The 19695-nt window shown below is 41.3% G+C and overlaps 1 protein-coding gene across 1 annotated transcript in view; it reads left to right on the forward strand.

Moving 5' to 3' along the window:
* The window catches only part of CACNA1B (calcium voltage-gated channel subunit alpha1 B), a 1447778-nt gene extending 1429768 nt beyond the window's left edge, over positions 1–18010 (forward strand). Inside the window, exon 50 of the mRNA XM_030207102.1 lies at positions 15016–18010. Within this exon, the coding sequence (XP_030062962.1) occupies positions 15016–15555 (540 nt within the window). The 3' untranslated portion in view covers positions 15556–18010. The remainder of the gene's footprint in view (positions 1–15015) is intronic.
* Positions 18011–19695: the final 1685 nt, after the last annotated feature.

A 19695-nucleotide genomic window follows, 5' to 3' on the forward strand; every position in this document is an offset into this window, starting at 1 on the left:
GGGGTCGAGAGGGTCGTCGGCAGGGGCGAGGGGGTCAAAGTTGGTGGAGGGGGGTTTGGCAATGGCGAGGGGTCAGCGGTGCCGGGGGGGGGGGCTAAAATGTGCCCCCTCACCTCGGGCTCTGGACCCCCTCCCGCGGAAGTCTGGCTACGCCCCTGCCCACAAGTACACAGCTCAAAGAAATAGCAATATGGAATGCACTCAAGAGCCTTCAGTCAGGTTTCTGTGTCAGCTGCATTGCACTTGAGTCGTCACCCCTTAGTAGAAGGTCTCACCCAGAGCTTTAATTTAGAAACAGGCAAGCCTGTAGACCTAGGCACAGGAGAAGAGTCAGAAACTAGGCCTGTATTCTTCAAGAGTTTCCTAGCCTGATCCAAGAACCGCACGCGGTGTAATATGTGATTCAAGGGGAAACATAGGGCGAAGGGAAACGCTCACCAGTACTTAATCTATTCGCATTTCAAAACATCCAAGACTGGTTTAAGATCCCAGCGCTTCGCTAGAGTGAAAACTGAAAGATCCTGGAAAACATTCACAGCAACATCTTGATAGCGCAGAGCTGTTCCAGAATGGGCTTTCTGCAAGATGGCATTCTTATCCACATATTGGGAAAAACATTCTCCAATATCATGAGGACAATTGTCTGAGGGTGCTCCCAGAGCGCGATGGGCTTGGTCAACTGCAATACCCGGCACCTTGTCTCCCAAAGTGAGCAGGTCAGAGAGTATGAGCAATTAAATGCATGTTCTCCTGGTTATTAATGTCTGGCACACCACGAAAAATCGAAAATGCAAGTTATTTCGTCATCCTCAATTTTCAACATTGTACATTTTATATTCTAGTTCCTTGTATTGGATTTGTAAGAAATTGTATTTGGACTGCAAATCAAGCACAGCCTCGCTCTTCTCAATTTCAGTATCCATATTATCCATACAAGCGCCCAGATCACTCATGTCCCTGTGCATAGTATTAGTTTTGGAAGCTAACTCACCCTGCATGGCTGTAAGCTCAGTGCTAAGAACAGAAAAGCAGTTCTTGAAGTCCTTGCTCAGCCCAGTAAGAGAAATCTGAGTAAGTTCACCCTCATCCACTGATGGTTCAGGCAATGCAGGATCCGTTTCTTGGGGTGGGGACGCAGGCCATGTAGGCTATGAGGTCTCATGTCCTGCTGTCCATTAAAAATGCCTCAGCGACTCTTTAATATCTCCGGTTTTCACCTTCTGGGTCATAGCAGTATGTTGGATAACCAAGATAGTTGCAAGGGAAGCCCCAAACAGTTGCCGATAGAATTAGAGAATTACTCATACAAAAAGACAGAGCAGGAGCTCGTGGTTCAGGCTGCCATCTTGGCGGTTGACGTCACTTCCCCCTCTCCTGTGGGGGTTTTTCTTAATGGAAAATGTAGAATACCATTGCAAAGTTTGCAGGAGCAGGCTTTGCTGTGAATATTGATGGGAGAGGAGACAAATCCAAAAAGGAGGGAGAACTGGCTGCTGCATCATCTTGACCACTGTTGATCCCACCGGGCAAAGAACCTGCTACAACAGCTCCTGACCGCCTGTAAAAATTTCTCCCGCTAAAGGTAGGCAGTGCTTTCTCTGCGTGGCTCGCCAATGGCTTTGCATCCCTCAGAATGCACATTTACATTGTAATCGTGTACTTAAGTTTGCCTACGATTCTCGTAGGCTGCTGCCATGAACGGTAAAAACCTCACAGAACCCTTTTGTGCATTCCTTACTAAAGACCATGATTTCTGAACTGGCTGGACCCGGTGAAAAATGCACACTGCTGGCTCGGGAACTTTTGTGCATCAGGCACTGAGTGCACAAAGGCTGATAGGCCCCCACACTTTGCAGAGATGCTGCAGCAGTGTCAGTTTTTTTTTTTTTGTTACATTTGTACCCTGCACTTTCCCACTCATGGCAGGCTCAATGCTGCTTACATGGAGCAATGGAGGGTTAAGTGACTTGCCCAGACTCACAAGGAGCTGCCTGTGCCTGAAGTGGGAATCGAACTCAATTCCTCAGTTCCTCAGGACCAAAGTCCACCACCCTAACCACTAGGCCACTCCTCCACTACTACTACTACTAACCATCTCTGCAGGTCAGGGAGGTGAAGGGGCATAGCAAAAGAAGATCTGGGCGGGGTGATGGAGGGAGAGGGAACTTCAACTCCTCCTTAGTTTCTTATGGGTACACACAGTTCATATTCAGCTTTGTCTCTATTCTCATACTAGAGACACATGTACCTAGGTCAGAGAGATATCTCTATATTCATCGTACAGGTATGTGTCTGGTGCAATGGTAGCCTAATACCATGTAGCTTAGAACCACTATATCTCTGAATGCACCCCAAGTTAAACCCATGCAACTTAGAACCACTATATCTTTGTATGCATCCCAAGAGAATTCAATCTAATAAATTAGCTCAAAAAATTGGAGTACTTTGCAAGATTCCACCGTAATGGTATTATTACTCAATATTGGTAATTTCATAGCAAGGTACCTAGATAAAAAGGCCAAAAAGGCTCCTATTTTTAGCCTTTTTCATAAAGGCAACATAGGCTTCTGGAACCGGCCCAATAGTATACAAATTTGCATATAGAGATGGTGTAAAATTTATGCAAGTATTTTCTGCATGTTCCTACCCTCAGCAGTTGGTGACGCACTTCTTTAGGGAGGCTGAAGCAGAGAAGTAGTAGAAGGGCCCCCTGGGCTGCACACATTTTCTCTCTTTCCATCCCCCCATTCCTCCAGATAACTCTTAAACTCACACAATCTCCTGCTTTTCCTCACTATGATCCCAGCGTCACTCACTTGCTCTCTCTTCATGTAGAACCCCTCCCTCCCTCACACACACACTTTAAACACTCTGTTGTACTTTCCTCTCTGAGGAGCCAATTCTCAGAACTCAGGCGCTGTAGGGAACAACATCTAAAAATTCTCAGCACCAGTATCATGCAAATTATATGCACGCTGTTATCATTGAGCATTGGGAAGTTAAAGGGGAGGAACATGCCTGGTTTGTGCACACAAGAGCTGTGCAGTAAGCACAAATCTTGTGCGTATTCTCGGTCAGAACCAGAGGCTGGAGGCAGTGACAACAGGGTTGGTATCGCTCAAGCAAATATTTAAAAAGATGGAAGCTTTTGGGCTAACTTCCCAAACAACCCTCCTGAAAGGTCTGCAAGCAGCTATCTTTTTCATACCTGTCATTTTTAGCTGAACCCCCCTCCCCCCATGTTATCCTTCTGCAGTGGGCTTTTCTTATTAATGCTTAGGTGGCACAGGCTTCCATCCCTTTAGAAGACAAACCGGCAGAGGGAGATTCAGCAGAAATTCCCTCTTTCAAACCTTCACTGCCGAGGGAGATTCAGCAGAAATTCTCTCTTTCAAACCTTCACTGCCATTCCTGAGATAGTGGTAAATTTTAGGCAGTAAGGGCACCATCTGCTTCTATGCTGTTCTTTGACCATTGGGGTGGGATACAAGACGAGCTCTTTTGGGTATACTTCCATGTAATTTGCAGCCATCTTTGGTATTGGTGTTAATTCCCATGCTAGTGCCCTCTGAACATTCATCACACCTTAACCTCTCTAGTGCCAGCATTAATTTCTGAGAATCAGCCCGTGAGCCACAGCTCTCTTTTCACTGCTGAAGTTGAAAAGAGTTTCTCCACCTCTGTCTGCTGATTGACTCATTCTAGTGGCCAGAACCAGTCAGAGGCAGGAGGTAGGAAATTAACAGAGGTATTTCCCTCTGGTTTCCTGCCTCATTCACTTTCCTAGTGTCTGCACAGCCTAAATTATAGCTTGTGTGCTGGCTGGATTTTCAGAAGGCTTAACCTTCCCAGGCTTCTTATACTGGGAACCTATTTTACCTGTGTACTTTATAAAATATGTATGTACATTACAACTTCACCTCCAATCTGCACAAACTATGCCCTTGGCCTTGGGAATGTATGTGCACAGGCCACACAAAAGTATGTGCCCTTCCGTCTTCCATACTTTTTACATATGTATATGGCTGTACAGTTTTGTAAAAGGTTTTTTCTTCATATAAAACATGCTTTATATGTGGAAAAACATTTATAAAATCATCCCCATATACTGAGGTCTTCAGTCTCAGTTTAATCACATCACACAAGAATTACATCTTAAACAGTCAAGGGAATTAGCATTGTGCTAGTTTAGGCATTTGAAGAAAGACTGTGGTTACTGGCGATTATCTTGATGGTGCATAGCCATGCAAGTTCTGCAGTGTACAGAAATGTCATGTCACTGCATATTTTTATAACTTTCATTTCTCATTCTAACTTCCATCCAATCTTTGTTTCATCTGAGAATGCATAAAATTGGTTAGTAAAAAACATGATGCAAGTGACTGTGTATTAAAAGCAGCATCAATATCCATTTTAGCCAGTGTCAAGCTGCCTATTTCTGATCTCTCTTCCTCGTTTTGTTGGTCTCATTCCTTTTGCGTAAAGAAAATCTCATCTTGTTGAAAGAGAAATTTATTTGTGCAGACTTTATGAAAGTGCAGTGGATTGTTTTTCCCTATAAACTACCTTCATTGAGGGAATTCTCAGATGTGCATGCAATATTTAAGTTTGATATAAATCAGAGTGACATGAGAACAGCAGGACACTATCTCCAGCCCTTAGATCTTCGCTTTTTTCTGTTTGTGGAATTAAAAAGCCAAAAACAAATTATTAACTCATTCACAGCTGAGTCTCAGAGGTGCAGGGAGACAAAGTGACTTCTCCAAGGTCATAGGGAGAGTTTGTAATAAAAGTTAAGCCTTCATCTCATATCCCAGGACTTCTCCTAACTCAAAGTCCATTGCTGTACTCATTAAGGTCTTTCCTCTCTCCCCTTAAATATTGAATAGAGCATCTGTTTCTTCAAATTTTATTTTTGCCACAAAAAAATTGAAAAGAAGCACCAGAAAGATAAAAGGGAATGTTGATATATTTATGCATTGTAACTGCTGATTTAGGAGGCAATTCTATAAATGGGCACACCCATATAGGCACCACAATGCTTCGTGGTGACATCTGGGAGCCCAGATTGTGTTATAGAATGCTAGTGTAATCCAGCATCGGTGTGTCTTGCATTTAGGCACCCGCAGTTATGCCAGCCATTGAGCGGCAGGGGCATACGTAACTTTTACAGTACTTTACATCAGGCTTATATACCACTTTGTCTGAGCGGTTTACAATAAGACAAAAACCAAGGCAATCCCTTGGGATAATTACATACTGTCAAAGAATTATACAAAGCTGTAAGTAAAAGTAAAAAAATATATACAATTACTAACAATTTACATTAAAAGTTCTATTTGAGTATTAAATTAGACATCACAACGAATCCAGAAATCTCTTGACGTGTAGCGTTTTCAGATTTGTTTCTAAACAATATATAATTTGAGAACTGGTTAATAAATGGAAAATCTTTTTATGCCTTTAATAGAGTGTAGAGCAAAGTAAGAGAATTTTACAAATTCTTTGAAGCTTATTAAATTTCCCAAATTCTATAAGAGAAACTAGATAGTCTGGACAGACTCCTGATAAGATTTTAAATAACATACAATATAATTTAAAGTGAATTCTAGTTTGTATAGTCAGCCAGTGTAACTTCAAATAGTAAGTAGAGATCCTATCAAATTTTTGCAAGGAGAAAATTAATCTGACTGCAGTGTTCTGGATGGTTTTAATTTTTTGGATCAAGTTACCATAATTGAGTTTAGAAAGTGGTAAAGACTGCACTAGTAATCTGAATTGTATTCTGTAAGTTATGCATTGTAAGTGCATAACTTACCATGTCTCACCCATGTCCTGTCCACGTGAACTCCCCCCCCCCCTTGTGTTTCATGCTGTGGCACTTATGCATTGCCCTTACGGAATAGTGCTTAGGTGCTTGGCTTGCTACGTCTGCATGTAAGTGTACACCTACCCGCCAAAGGGCTGGTACTCTGTATATTTACAATACAACACAGAAGAAGGATACTCCACAAATAAGTCCAAAGCAAGCAAGTCCTTCCATGTACTTGATTGCTTTTGCCGGATTACTGTATGCCTTTTTTCAGACTGATGTAAGCCACATTGTGCCTGCCCGTGGGTGCGAAAATGTGGGATATAAATGCTATTAATAAATAAATAAATAAAACCAGTAGAGATGACAACAGACAACTTTTTGTTTATTTCTTTATGTATTTATTTATTTTAATTTAAACATTTATATTCCACATTTTCACAAAGGCTCTAGATGGCTCACAATATACATCAAACATATACATAGCCACAATCCATATAGCTCTTAAATGAGTAAACATCATGTAATAAACATTAACATGTTGATTTCTGAAACTTGTGCAAATTCATGCTCAAATGCATTAGTATTTTCATGACTTTAGTTGCCAGATAGACTTTTATGCTCCTGTAATAATTAAAGAAGTATAAAATGTTATACTCCTTCAATAGCTTCCACACATAGAAATGTTTTGAGTTCTTTTTAAAAATCATTTAAACTCTGAATTCCTCTTAATTTAAAAGGAAGTGCATTCCAAAACATAGAATCCACTATATAAAAAATCATATTCCTATATTCTTCCAGAAACAAACAGAAGACAGTCTACTGCAGAAGCAGTCAGGGCCGCCAAGAGACTAGGCCGGGTCCGGGGCAAGGCTGCCCCGCCTCCGCCCCCCCCCCCCCCCCGCTGCTACTGCTCCCCCCACCTGTGCCACCCCCTGTTGCTCCTTCCACCTCTGCCACCCCCCATTGCTCCCCCCGCCGCTGCAGTCCCCGGTCTCACCTGCCTGCCTCTACGGCTCTGGGCCCCCTGCATTCAAAGCGGCAGTCGCAGATCGCCTCTCTTCTGGCCTTCCCTCCCTGTGTCCCGCCCTCATCTGATGTAACTTCCGGTTTCCGCGAGGGCGGGACATAGGGAGGGAAGGCCCGAAGGGAGGCGATCTGTGACTGCCGCTTCGAATGCAGGGGGCTCGGATCCGTGGAGGTAGGCAGGTGAGACCGGGGACTGCAGCGCCGGCGGCCTGACCCCTGCGCCGGGCCCCCCTTGGAATTCCGGGCCCGGGGAATTTTGCCCCTCCCCCCTCTCGGCAGCCCTGGAAGCAGAACAGACAACCAAACAGCAGCAGCGATCCAAGGAAGGAAAAACACGGCAAGAGTTTACCAAATGTCAACTTTAATGGAAACAGCACCCAACCTGAATGACTTTTAGAACTGGACCAGAACTTTTTCTATGCAGGTATTGCACTGAATCTGTGAATGTATTGAAGGTTTTTCTGAAACTTAGCAAGGTTGGGACCTGTTTCCATTAAAGCTCATATTTGGATAAACTTTTGCTGTGTTTGCCTATATTCTTCCAAGCTGACAGTTTGATAGGAAGGGACATCTAATAGAAATTTATTTTCAGACCTTAAGAATCATCTAGGTTGATAAATACATAATTTAGTTGCCATCAACATTGAGACCTGAGCTGTAAACACCTTAAAAATCATACAGAGAATTTTAACTTTTATCCTATAGGCAATTGGAAGCCAATGAAGTTCCTTTAGAACAGCAGAAATATGATCATAACAATTCCTGCCAGTTAAAATTCTAGCAACAGCATTCCATGCCACCTATAAAGCCCTAAGTTGGTTCTTCCTTACCCCAAGCAGCAATCCATTGCAATAATCAAAGCAAGGTGTAATAATGCTTTGAAGATCCTTTCCAAAGTCATTAAAGGTCAATAGGTTTTTTTCTTCTTAGTAAACGTAACTTAAGAAAGACATCCTTAATAATTGTCTGAATATACCATTTCAGTGTCAAAAAAGAATACATCATTACTCTTAAATTCTGAATTTTACCAACAATGAGAATTAAATCAGAATCAAATGCAAATGTATCAGGTATATCATCACTGGGAAAACTTGTTAATAACAAGATTTGAGTTTTCATGATATTCAATTTCAGGTGATTATCTTTCATCTAAGACTGGATGGTCTGCAGATGCAATCATAACCTATCAAATGTAGCTGTAATTGAGTCACTTACTAGTAACAGAAACTGAATATCATCCGCATAAATTCTAAACTGAACATTCAAACAATTTAGTAGTCTACATAATGGTAACAAAAAATATTAAATAAAACTGTAGATAAACATGACATTGTGGAACACCAGTAGTCACAATCATGTGATTAGACTTAACCCCATTTTGAAACACACAGAATTGCCTATTTTGTAAATAAGAAGAGAACTATCCCAGAATAGAACCATTTATCCTAATAGAACTTAACCAATTAATCAAAATAGTATGATCAGTTGTATCGAAGGCAGCATATATGTCTAAAGTTACTAGAGTTGTTACTTCAAAGTTTTTATTATTCACTCCTCTAACAACTCGACATGGGCCGTGTTTCAGCTAATAGACCTGCATCAGGAGTCTAGTGAAATTCTCTGTTTATATGAAGTCCGCAGTAGAATAAAAACTATAAAATACAACCGTAATAAAATCATTCTGGTTACACTAGGCTGTTTTGTGGCGGTACAGCAGCGATTGATTAACTTAGACAGCTTTGTCTGACCAGAATGATTTTATCACAGTTGTATTTTATGGTTTTTATTCCTTTGCACATAATTGTATATGTTCTTCATAATAATAAAATTTCATTAGATTCCTGATGCAGGCCTAATATCTGAAACATGACCCATGTCAAGTCGTGAGAGGATTGAATAATAAAGATTTTGAAGCAACAAGCTGTCCATTGTCATCACTGTTTTTGCTTGCTCTGTATATTTATACATCCACGTGGGGCATAAATGCATTTGCCCAGTTATACAATTATACAGCAGAATTTGTTCATTCCAGAAAGGGAAAGGGGGGGGGGGGGGTGGAATAGAGGCAGCTGCACCACAAGAAAACAGGAAAATGAAAAGAGTGCACCCTCAAATAACTGAGGAACAGAGCTCTGTGTAAAGGTTTTATGGAAAGTAGATAATCACAGAGCAATCAACATGTTTCACCAACAGGCTGCATCACGTCAAACTACAAACACATAAAAACATCTATGCTACATATAGAATTGTTAAAATATACACAGCAAGTAACATTAAGCCACCATATTGGACATATATAAATAAATAAATAAATGTAAATGAATGTATATAAATACTATTCAGTGTATATTGTCACATAACAGATAAGTTTTCTATTATGTAATTCTTCCATTCATAAATGCAAGAATCCATAAATCTCCAAAGCATAAAATACATCCTAAAAGAGATACACGTTTCACCTGAAATGCATTGCAACAAATGAGACATATACATAGTCTAGATGTAAATAAATAATGTCACACTATAAAATTATTCACACTCAAATGGCTATAGTTCCAAAGTTCTTCTGTTTACAATAGTGTCACAATGCGTCGTTGAAGTTAATGCTAGTAATGAAGAAATGATGAAGTTCTATGAAAATATAATAAAAAATTAGAAAATAGGATAAAAATTCAAAATAAAGGGTGATTTAATAGGTTTTTTAGACCAATGATTGAAGTTTGGCTTATGATATAAAAAGCCACATTTATGATGTGGCAACATTATCATATAGCATTTCCTGAAATCTTTTTTTTTTTTTTTTTTTACCTATAACAAACAATTTTGGGGTGATATTGAAAGTGTTTGAAAATTGGAAGTTCTTATACTATTTTAGTTGACACAGTAAAATTATAACATTTAAATCCATTTCAATCTGTAAAAGTCTATTTTGTTTTGCATTGAGTTCAGTGTGGAATGTGTATCTCTTTTAGGAAGTATTTTATGCTTTGGACATTTGTGGATTCTTGCATTTGTAATTGGAAGAATTATATGATAGAAAACTATCTGGTATGTGACATTATACGCTGAATAGTGTTATTTATACATGTGCATTTACATGTATTATTTATTTATGTATGCCCAATGTGGTGGCTTAAGGTGTATTGCTCTGTGTATTTTAACAATTCTATATCAAATACATTTTTATGTGTTTTCAGCTTGTGTATCCACGGTAACCCCCGATACAGCCTGTATGTGATCATTTACTATCAATAAAATGTTTATACAGAGCTCTGTTCTTCTGTTGTTATTTGAGTGTGCATTCTTTCATTTTCTTAAGTAGAGAGGTGTGGTAGCCGTGTTAGTCCAGTCTTAAAGGTAATCAATAGAAATCAAACAAAATAAAACATGGAAAATAAAATAAGATGATACCTTTTTTATTGGACATAACTTAATACATCTCTTGATTAGCTTTCGATGGTTGCCCTTCTTCGTCAGATCGGAAATAAGCAAATCTGCTAGCTGACAGTATATATAAGTGAAGCATCCAAGCCTTTCATTGATAGTCTAACAGGGTGGGTGGGAGGTATGCATGGGGACATCAAAGCATTCAATTGATAGTCTAACTGGATGGGTATGGGTAGTTGGGGGGAGGGTAGAAAGGTCTATTCTTTCATTAAGGATATGATTACCAGCCCTGACATACTGTTCTCTTTCTACACCTATTAATGTTTTCTTATATATCTTGTGCAGCATATAATCAGAGCAAAACCTAGGACCCTAAGTATGCCCGGATTTAAGAATAGATAATTACCCAGGGTGCATAATGTTGAAGGTTGCAAATACCAAGCCAGAAATGAGCCTTCTCCCACTTCCGTTAGGACTGTCCACTGGGGCCATTTCAAAAGAGTACCACCATGGCACTCCCACCCCTCCTTTCCAGTCTTCAGGGAGTCCCCTGGGCAGTCCGAGCTCCAAGGGAAGATCCCCACTTTCACCCTTCAGCCCTTCCTATGGGTGTTGAAATCTTACATTTGGCCAGGCAAGAATCATGCCCTACTAACAGGAGCACAAGGGTGAAATCAGTCTGCTCTGAGGGTAAATGAGAGGCAGGATTTTGATATGACACTACTTTAGCGCACAAGTGACACAGTATTTTTTCATTTATTTCTTTAGCCAAATTTGTTTTGTACAACTTTCAAGGGATGATTGGGGGGGGGGGGGGGGGGCACTCCTTGCTGTTGGATTAAGTATGGGAACTTGGATGTTCATCTACCAGGATGGTAAGAAACCAAAAAAGGAGAACCACTAGGGAGCGCACTAAAACTTTTCCATTTTAGAGGGGGGGGGTCTGTTTTTGTTTGAATCATTTCTGTAATGAAACAAACAACAAACAGGGAAACAAAAATGGAAAGCCTCTTTCCAGGCTTCCCTAAACCTTCCCACCTACAGGTCTTCCGTAGGCAGCAGGAATCCCCTGTCACTTCTGTCCTTCTGCTGAATAGAATTGGCTGACCCAAAGCCAGTGCTATTTTTATTGGGGGGGGGAGGGTGGAAAAACTGTGGCAGCACAGGAGAAACAATTTAGGATCACTCTTGCTCACTGGAGACCCACAAATGGGGTAAGAAGAGAGAATCCTGCAGAAGCCCATGACCAACATTCCCTTGGTTCATATTTATTTATTTGTTACATTTATATCCCACATTTTCCCACCTATTTGTAGGCTCAATGTGGCTTACATAGTACCGGAGAGGCGTTACAGACTCCGGTGTAAACAAATACAAAGTGATGTTGTGGTAAGATAAAGTTCATGTGGCACAGCCACACTAGGGAATCGTACAACGGAAGAGTTGTGTTATGTCCATTATGTTCTTTAGTTTTGTTGTGTTGCAGAGATCAGGCATTTATGTTGGATCGGTAGGGTATGCCTTTTTAAACAGGTTAGTTTTTAGTGTTTTCCGGAAGTTTAGGTGGTCATTCGTAGTTTTCAAGACTTTTGGTAATATGTTCCACAGTTGTGTGCTTATGTAGGAAAAACTGGACGAGTAAGTTGATTTGTATTTGAGTCCTTTGCAGCTTGGGTAGTGCAGATGTAGTGCAGATTTAGGTATGTTCGTGTTGATTCGGATGTGTTTATAGTTGGTACGGCAATCAAGTCTGTCATGTATCCCGAAGCTTCACCACAGATAATTTTGTAGACCAGAGTGCAGATTTTGAAAGCAATGCATTCTTTGATTGGGAGCCAGTGTAGTTTTTCGCGAAGGGGTTTTGCACTTTCAAATCGCATTTTTCCTAAAGATAAGCCTAGCTGCCGTGTTTTGAGCGGTCTGAAGTTTTTTAAGGTTTGTTCTTTGCATCCCGCATAAATTCCATTGCAGTAGTCTACATGGCTTAGTACTATTGATTGTATCAGGTTGCGAAATGTTCCCCTCAGGAAGAATTGCTTCATGCGTTTGAGTTTCCACATCGAGTGGAACATTTTCTTTGTTGTGGATGTCACTTGGCTCTCTAGTGTTAAGTTACAGTCCATTGTAATGCCGAGGATTTTCAGGCCGTCTGAGATAGGGAGGGTGTATTCTGGGGTGTTGATAATTGTGGGGTTATCCACGCTGTGTAGGGGTGAAACAGTGTGTTTTTTCTTTGTTTAGTTTTAGTTGAAATGCATTTGACCAAGAGTCCATGATGTTCAAGCTGATCTTGATTTTGTTGGTGATTTCTGTCAGGTTAGATTTGTAAGGAATGAATATTGTGACATGGTCTGCATAGATGAAAGGGTTAAGGCCTTGGTTGGATAAAACTTGGCTAGTGGGGTCATGAGTAAGTTGAAGAGAATCGGTGATAGCGGTGATCCTTGTGGTACTCCGCAGTCTGCTTTCCACGGTGATGATATGTTTGAGTTTGATTTTACTTTATATGTTCTTGTGGTTAGGAAACCCTTGATCCAGCTAAGTATGTTTCCACCAATCCCGAACTTATCTAGTAATCTTATTAATATTATGGTTTACCATGTCGAATGCACTAGACATGTCGAATTGGAGGAGGAGGATGTTTTTGCCTATTGCTATTTCCTGCTTGAATTTGGCTAGGAGAGTAAGTAGTACTGTTTCTGTGCTGTGGAGGGGGTGAAAACTTGACTGTGATTCGTGTAATATTGAGAATTTGTTTATATGATCTGTAAGTTGTTTGGCTACCATGCTTTCCATCAGTTTGAGTGATGGAAAGCATGGGTCCCTCTTCCTTGTTCTATCATCAGAGCTGGTGCAGCAATATTGTGGTTTCAGAGTGGCTCAAGGGTATCAAATCTTTAGTCATGTGTCCCCCTTCCACAGGGGTGGCTAAAGGCCCTACCAGCTCCTCCTCTTAATAATTCAGCACCTCCTTTTCCCCTTTCTTAGCACTTCAGGTTACCAGCATCTCCCCTTCCCATCTCTGCTTCCCTCCTATGGCCTGCATCTTCTCTTCCCTTCTGTACTTCCCCTTCCCCCAAGCTTGATAGAATCTTTCCTTCTCCCCCAACTCTCCTCCTAGCAGGCCAGCATCTCATCTCCTTTTCCCTGTATCCATTCCATGCCCAGCATCTCCCCTTCTTCCTTTTGCCCTTCTGGGTCACTGCTGAAGCCTCCCACCTCCTCCTGCACCAGTCCAGAGAAGATAGAATGCTGTATTAACCTGGTAAGTACAGACCTACCCTGCAATGTCCCCCCTCTCCCACCAACAGGAAGTCTGCCTCACAGGGAAGTAGGACAAGGCATCACTTCAGTGCAGGCCTGTGTTTACAGGACCCACACAGCACTCAATCTTTTTTGGACTGGCATGAAAGGAGGTAGAGAAGCAGCATTGGCAGGCCCGACTAGGGAAGGCTGTCATTCATACTGGAGCCACACCCCCAAATTCTGCCACCCTTGGCGTACACCTAGTCCACCTGGAGGTAGGGCCAGCCCTGTGGGTTTCAGTAGTGAGGGGGCAGGCAGGTGCCTTGGGAAACCCACAAAATTTGCCTGGTTCTTGAAACTGAAACCGTGATACTGCAGCACTACCGCTGAAGGTAGGAGGGCACACAGTGGACTCCTGCCCCCTTAGAAGGAATGTTGCCTGCTAGAAAAACCAGTTAAAAAGCAAACAACATTGTGTTCATTTTTTCTTTCATTTTAAAGTTAAATAAGAGCACATCCTTAAAGGCCAGAAAAACTGAATTGGTTAATGAGTGATATGCTATTGGAATATATTCTTAGCAGTTGCATCAGGAATAATTGGGCAGACTCAGCCTATGGGTTTTTATCTGTTGTTATATACTATGCTAACTATGCTACTATGTTTATAACAAACCAGATGCAATAAAACAACCTAAGCAATTACTAATTTTGGAGGAAAGCTAGTCTATCCCCTTCTATTCAGTGGTTTCTGCTTTTTTAAATTGTCTTTAATAAACAAGTTACACTGTACTAAACACTGTGAATGCTGCTGTTTGAAGGTTATGTATATGTCTCCACTAATATATTAACTGTTTCAGGGGCCCTTTTACTAAGGTGCTTAGGCACCTACGCGTGTCCAAAGCGCATCAAATTGGCACTACCGCCTGGCTACCGCATGCCCCAGGTGGTAATTCCATTTTTGGCGTGCACCCAAAACACACGGTAGAAAGTATTTTCTATTTTCTACCACGTGGCGCTTACCCGGCGGTAATCAGCAGTTTACGTGCGTTGAACCCTTACCGCCCAGTTAGTGTATGAGACCTTACCACTAAGTCAGTGGGTGGCGGTGAGGCCTCAAGCCGAAAATGGACATGCACTGGTTTTAATTTTGCCGCGCGTCCATTTTCGGACACAAAAAAAGAGCCTTTTTTCCAGGCACGTCGAGGAAATAGATCAGCGCACATCCAAAACACGTGCTTACACCAGCGCAGGCCACTTTGAGGGATGCGTTAATAAAAGGGCCCCTCAGTTTGTGATTTATCATATGCAGTATTTTATTTTTCTTAAACTTTACATCTCTTTTAAATTTCTTCTTCACTTTTTCTCTCTTGACTGTCATTGTCTAAATGTTATTTATTTATTTATTTTGCTGTTCTCTTGTGGCTCTGGTATATCCCCTATGGCACTGTCCTGGTGTATTTTTATTTATTTTTATGTGCGTGCCTCTGTGTCTGTCTGTTTTTTTATTTTTTATTTTTTGCTTTGTTCCAATTTTCATGTAGGGTAGTGGTTCAGTTAATGGGAGCCCCCTGCTGTTGACATCTGGTGCTAGCACCCCGTGTCGGGGTCGGAGACAGCTCCCTCAGACGCCTCTAACCCCCCGCCCCAGCATAACCTACAGGACTGCGAACTCCTCTCCTGTCCACTTCTCTGCTTCACAAACCATTCTGCCTGCTTTCTCCCCTGGACGTCTGAGCCGTGGCCTGTCAGAGCATAACGCACTGTTGCGTGGCGACTCTCAGAACCATGCCCAAGTCCTGGTGGCCCGCATCGGTTCTGACCCCTCCTTGGGGCACCGCGATGATTGTGACAATTCCTTCCGTGTTCTACTAGAAGACCCACTGACCTTCGAGGAAGCACTGGCCACAAATTCAGGGAGGTCGTCCCGGACTTCTTACGTCTCATCTATGACATCACAGTCTCACCAAATCCGCAGAGTTCCCAATGGCTACCACTACACCTTGGGTCTCAGCACAGGTGCCGGGACAGGCATGAGAGGTCGGGGCTATTACCACAAAGCCCAGGAAGATGACTGGTGCTAGCACAGAACCAGGACACTTGGAAGAAGCTGCTTTTAAATTGATGAGTTTTATCATCTGTTGGCCGTTTGCATTGACGGTAACTAACCGTAGCTATGAAGGAGCATTAACGTCAAAGAACTGTTCCGTGTGCGTATGTGTGTGTATGCATCTGTAAAAATTAATACTGTTTCGTCATCATTTTTATTTGTAATTATGATTATTATATTTGCACTGATGGGAAACAAATCTTTATTTACTTTAGTTTTTCTTTTGCTGCTGCTGCTGCTCTTGTTGTTTTCTTCCTCCCTCTCTACATCAGGGTAGCCAGCTCTCCTGCATATGGAGGGTCTGTCCCATGTATTTATTACATTTTTGTTTTTGCATTTTGTCCTGCAAAACCAATTCTCTGCATTTCAGTGGACCCTTAAAATGTATCCCCTTTCTCAACACACATGCTCCAAAGCACCATGTGAAAGTTGGTCTGTCTGAATTGCACAATGCTCCTCCCCTACAAAGCTTCATCTAATGCATAATGCCATCTGGCAGATGCCAACATCTGCACCATAAGGGAAATGCTATAGACTGATGTGAATTAATGCTTTGTAAAAGACTGTGGGATTTACATTTTGTTGTTGTTGGGGAAAAGCAGAGAGCTTGTTATGCAAAAAATAAATAATGTATTGTCTCTTTCCAGTATACTACAAGAGAGCAAGATGGGCTTATAAGAGGCAGAGGGTGGCAGACTCCATAGACTTGATACCTTTCAAACAATGGAGTCAGTAATAGATCTGAAGCAGATAAATCACTATGTTGTCTGTATATGTCTCTGTTCCAGCTGTTGCTGGCAGTCTGTTCTTATGTCATGACGGCTTTGCTCTTTCCCTCATATTAAAATATAAGTACAAAACATGCTAGCAGAGAGAGAACCATTACAATTATTTTAGCAGTGACCTGCTGCTCTCTCTTGCCTAATTTCAAACAAAACCATTTGTGAGTCTCTCTCATATGCATAATATCAGCTTGTTTTAGCAGTAATAAAATATCACACAACAGGTTTTATCAAGCTCATAGAAAGTTCTTCACTATTTTATGGATTTTCTTTTCAACTGTACAGTACAACACTGTTTACCATTAAGGGAAACCGCTATCAGCCTGCACTTCCATTATTCACATTGGAAATTTTTGAAAGGATAAGCAACTGTAATTCAGCAATTAAATTTTATTTTCCATGTTTCAAGTATTTATCAAGTTCTTCAAAAGACTATCCAATTAATGTGTGGAGAGAAACCATTCTCTTTAGTGGCAATGCTGTCGATGATCTCATGTCTCACCTGAGTACAAAACCAGTCAGAGTTCTACTCACCTTTCTGCACGTACTTACAGTAAAAGGGAAGCTCTGTTTCAGGGCGATCACAATGCATGTCCTAGTCAGCAAAACAGCTCTCTCCATGTTAGCTGGGTTGTACATTGGAATGCTACATGAACTATTGCAAATAATATTTGTTTGATTGCATCCCTGCATTTTTTGTGGTTCCCACACAGCATGTCATGCCTGATTATGGCTTCTTTTAGTGACAGTACTTTTTCAATGTAGCAAATTAGTCTCAATTTACTTTCAGGTTCTACGCTTTCTGTTAGGAGCCCGCACCACACTAGGACAGACAAAATAAAAAAATAACACATTTATTTTACCCTAATAAGCCAATAAATATTTGTCAACAACTTTCAAAGAGACACAGGAGTATGTCATGTGGCTCACCCTTATCATAAAGATTCCAGATTACCCTCAGAGCAAAACAGAGGAGCTGAAAGGAATGGCCCATAAGAGCTCCATTCCCTTGCATGTCTGTCAGGATGCCATTGCCTACCATGTACAAAACTGTACAAAGTTCTTTACCCATCTCCATGCCCCCCCCCCCCCCTCTTCAACACAGAGCCTTAATCCCTCTTCATTTCTTTGTCCTTTCCTATGCTTTACCTCCCTTGAGGTAATGTTGAGGAGATATTGGGGATCATGGTAGCAATGGGTGATCAGATGCCGGAATGTTCACTTTGAAATGACTGACTAGCTCGTGATTCTAAATCTTGAGGTATTGTAAAGTGGTGTGGGATTTGTTTTAATGGCTTCAGAAGCTTAACTGCAAATTGTGGAACGTTGTGTAATGATTATGTTGGAGAAAAATGTTTTAAAAAATCAAAAAATGTTATTAACATGAAATCATCTGATCTCCCTAAACTATCAGATTTCCCCCCCCCCCCTTTTTTTGACTATCCTAATTGTGGTGGGGGCTCTGCACTCCAGTTTTTCACTACCAAGTGCCTAACCTTATTAAACATTTCATTGTACTGATGCAGCCTCTGTGCTTCAATACATTGGAACTTGAGAAAAGGAAGCCTAGAAGGGTCTGATAAAGTGTGAACATACAGAACCATGTGTACGTGTTTCTGCAAAAGGTAATATGGTAAACAGGTTGGAAACGATCAGGTCAATATTGAGCAAGTAGCAGTCAGCGTTTTTATAAACGCTGACCGCCATCAGCTAATTTAGGGGCCCTTTCTAAGTCACAGTAGAGCTACTGTACGGGTAGTGCAGGGCAAACAGCACCACTGCGGGGTGTGCCCAGGCACCTTGCGGTAGTTTTGTGTTGCCACATGGCATTTCCCACACCAGAAGATATTTTTCTATTTTCTAGCTTTGTGGCACGGTGTAGGCATGCCCGGTGGTAATCAGCTATCGCTGCACGCTGTCAGATTACCGCCAGGTTAGCGCACAAGCCTTTACCATCTACTAAATAGGTGGCAGTAAGGGCTCAGGCACTAAATTGCCGCACATGGCTGTCTACCACTTCCATTTAAAATAATGGAAATTCTGGCTGCGGTTAAAAAATGGTTGTGGCGCATGGCAATTTCACGCACCCATACTACCACAAGCTACTTTTTACTGCAGCTTAGTAAAAGTTCTGAATATTCCATGCTGGGCCATTTCTGGCCACCTGTAGTGAATATCCAGGTCAGCAGTGGTATCCAGAAGTTATGCAGGCACAGCTGACATTTGGTGCTATACCTGCATAGATAACTGAGCAAAGATAGGACTGCTATTTAAGCAGGCCTACTTGCTTGCCCAGGTTGCTATGCAGGCATCAGCACTACTGCCAGAGCCTGCACAGATCCTGGCTCTGCCTATTAGTGCCTGGACAGTGCCACAGTAGTCAGAGGGAATATCCAGCAGCACTGCCTGATTCAGTGCCACTGCATATCCCTCCCTGACCCACTCAGAGTGATTTAACCAGGCAGGAGCCTCTCTGCCTGGTTAAATCATTTTAAATATCAGACCTCATGTTACAAAAAAAAATGGTTACAAAATAAAATATAGGTCTTTCAGCGCTTGATTGAATCCAGGGTCCTGCAACACCTTTAGTCTGAAGTACAGCATCAACTGAGATGTTTTGAAAACACTAAAGACTCTCATAGTGCATGTGTAGTCTTGGTTGTGGAAGTTCTGAATATGTTTTCTGATATGTGTAGTTTGTGTGTGTAATGGAGAATTGAAGGACACCTAGCTATTTTGCCTTTTGAAACTCCAATTCTGCTAAAAAGTTAAGACAATAGGGAAAGTACATGCACTTTTGAGACTATTTAAAAAATAATATTAAAAGGAAAGAAACATGAAAAGAAGTGCATTAACCACAAGATACATTATGAATGCTGTTTTTATCAGTAGGGCTATGCAACAAGATGACACTGTAAAAAAAAAAAAAAGGAGACCTTCATCCATTCTGTAGCTTTCTCTGCTGAATTCTCCTGGTTTAGGCTTCAGAATGATTGTGACCAAATGTTTTATACATTTTCCTTATATGAAGGCACAAAGTTTCTTAGGCATTTTAAAGAAAATGTGGCATTTTACTCCAAAAGGTAAAAAAGAAAAAAAGAAAACAAAAACAGATCGCATGTAACTATATTATGCCCACCTTGAACATTAAAAAAAATGTTTTCATGTATTTTTTTTAATTTCTTCCCATTTCTCACCATCCTTTTATATCCTGTGGGATATTAAGTTACAGTCCTGTATATTAACAGTAGCTTCATTTGGGAGGAAATGGCCTTGAGCAACACAGGGATCCTTTCAGTTCTTGTCATGGCATGAACATGATCCAGACTTTT

The sequence above is a fragment of the Microcaecilia unicolor genome, chromosome 6 (genome assembly GCF_901765095.1).
Source record: "Microcaecilia unicolor chromosome 6, aMicUni1.1, whole genome shotgun sequence".
Taxonomy (NCBI): domain Eukaryota; kingdom Metazoa; phylum Chordata; class Amphibia; order Gymnophiona; family Siphonopidae; genus Microcaecilia; species Microcaecilia unicolor.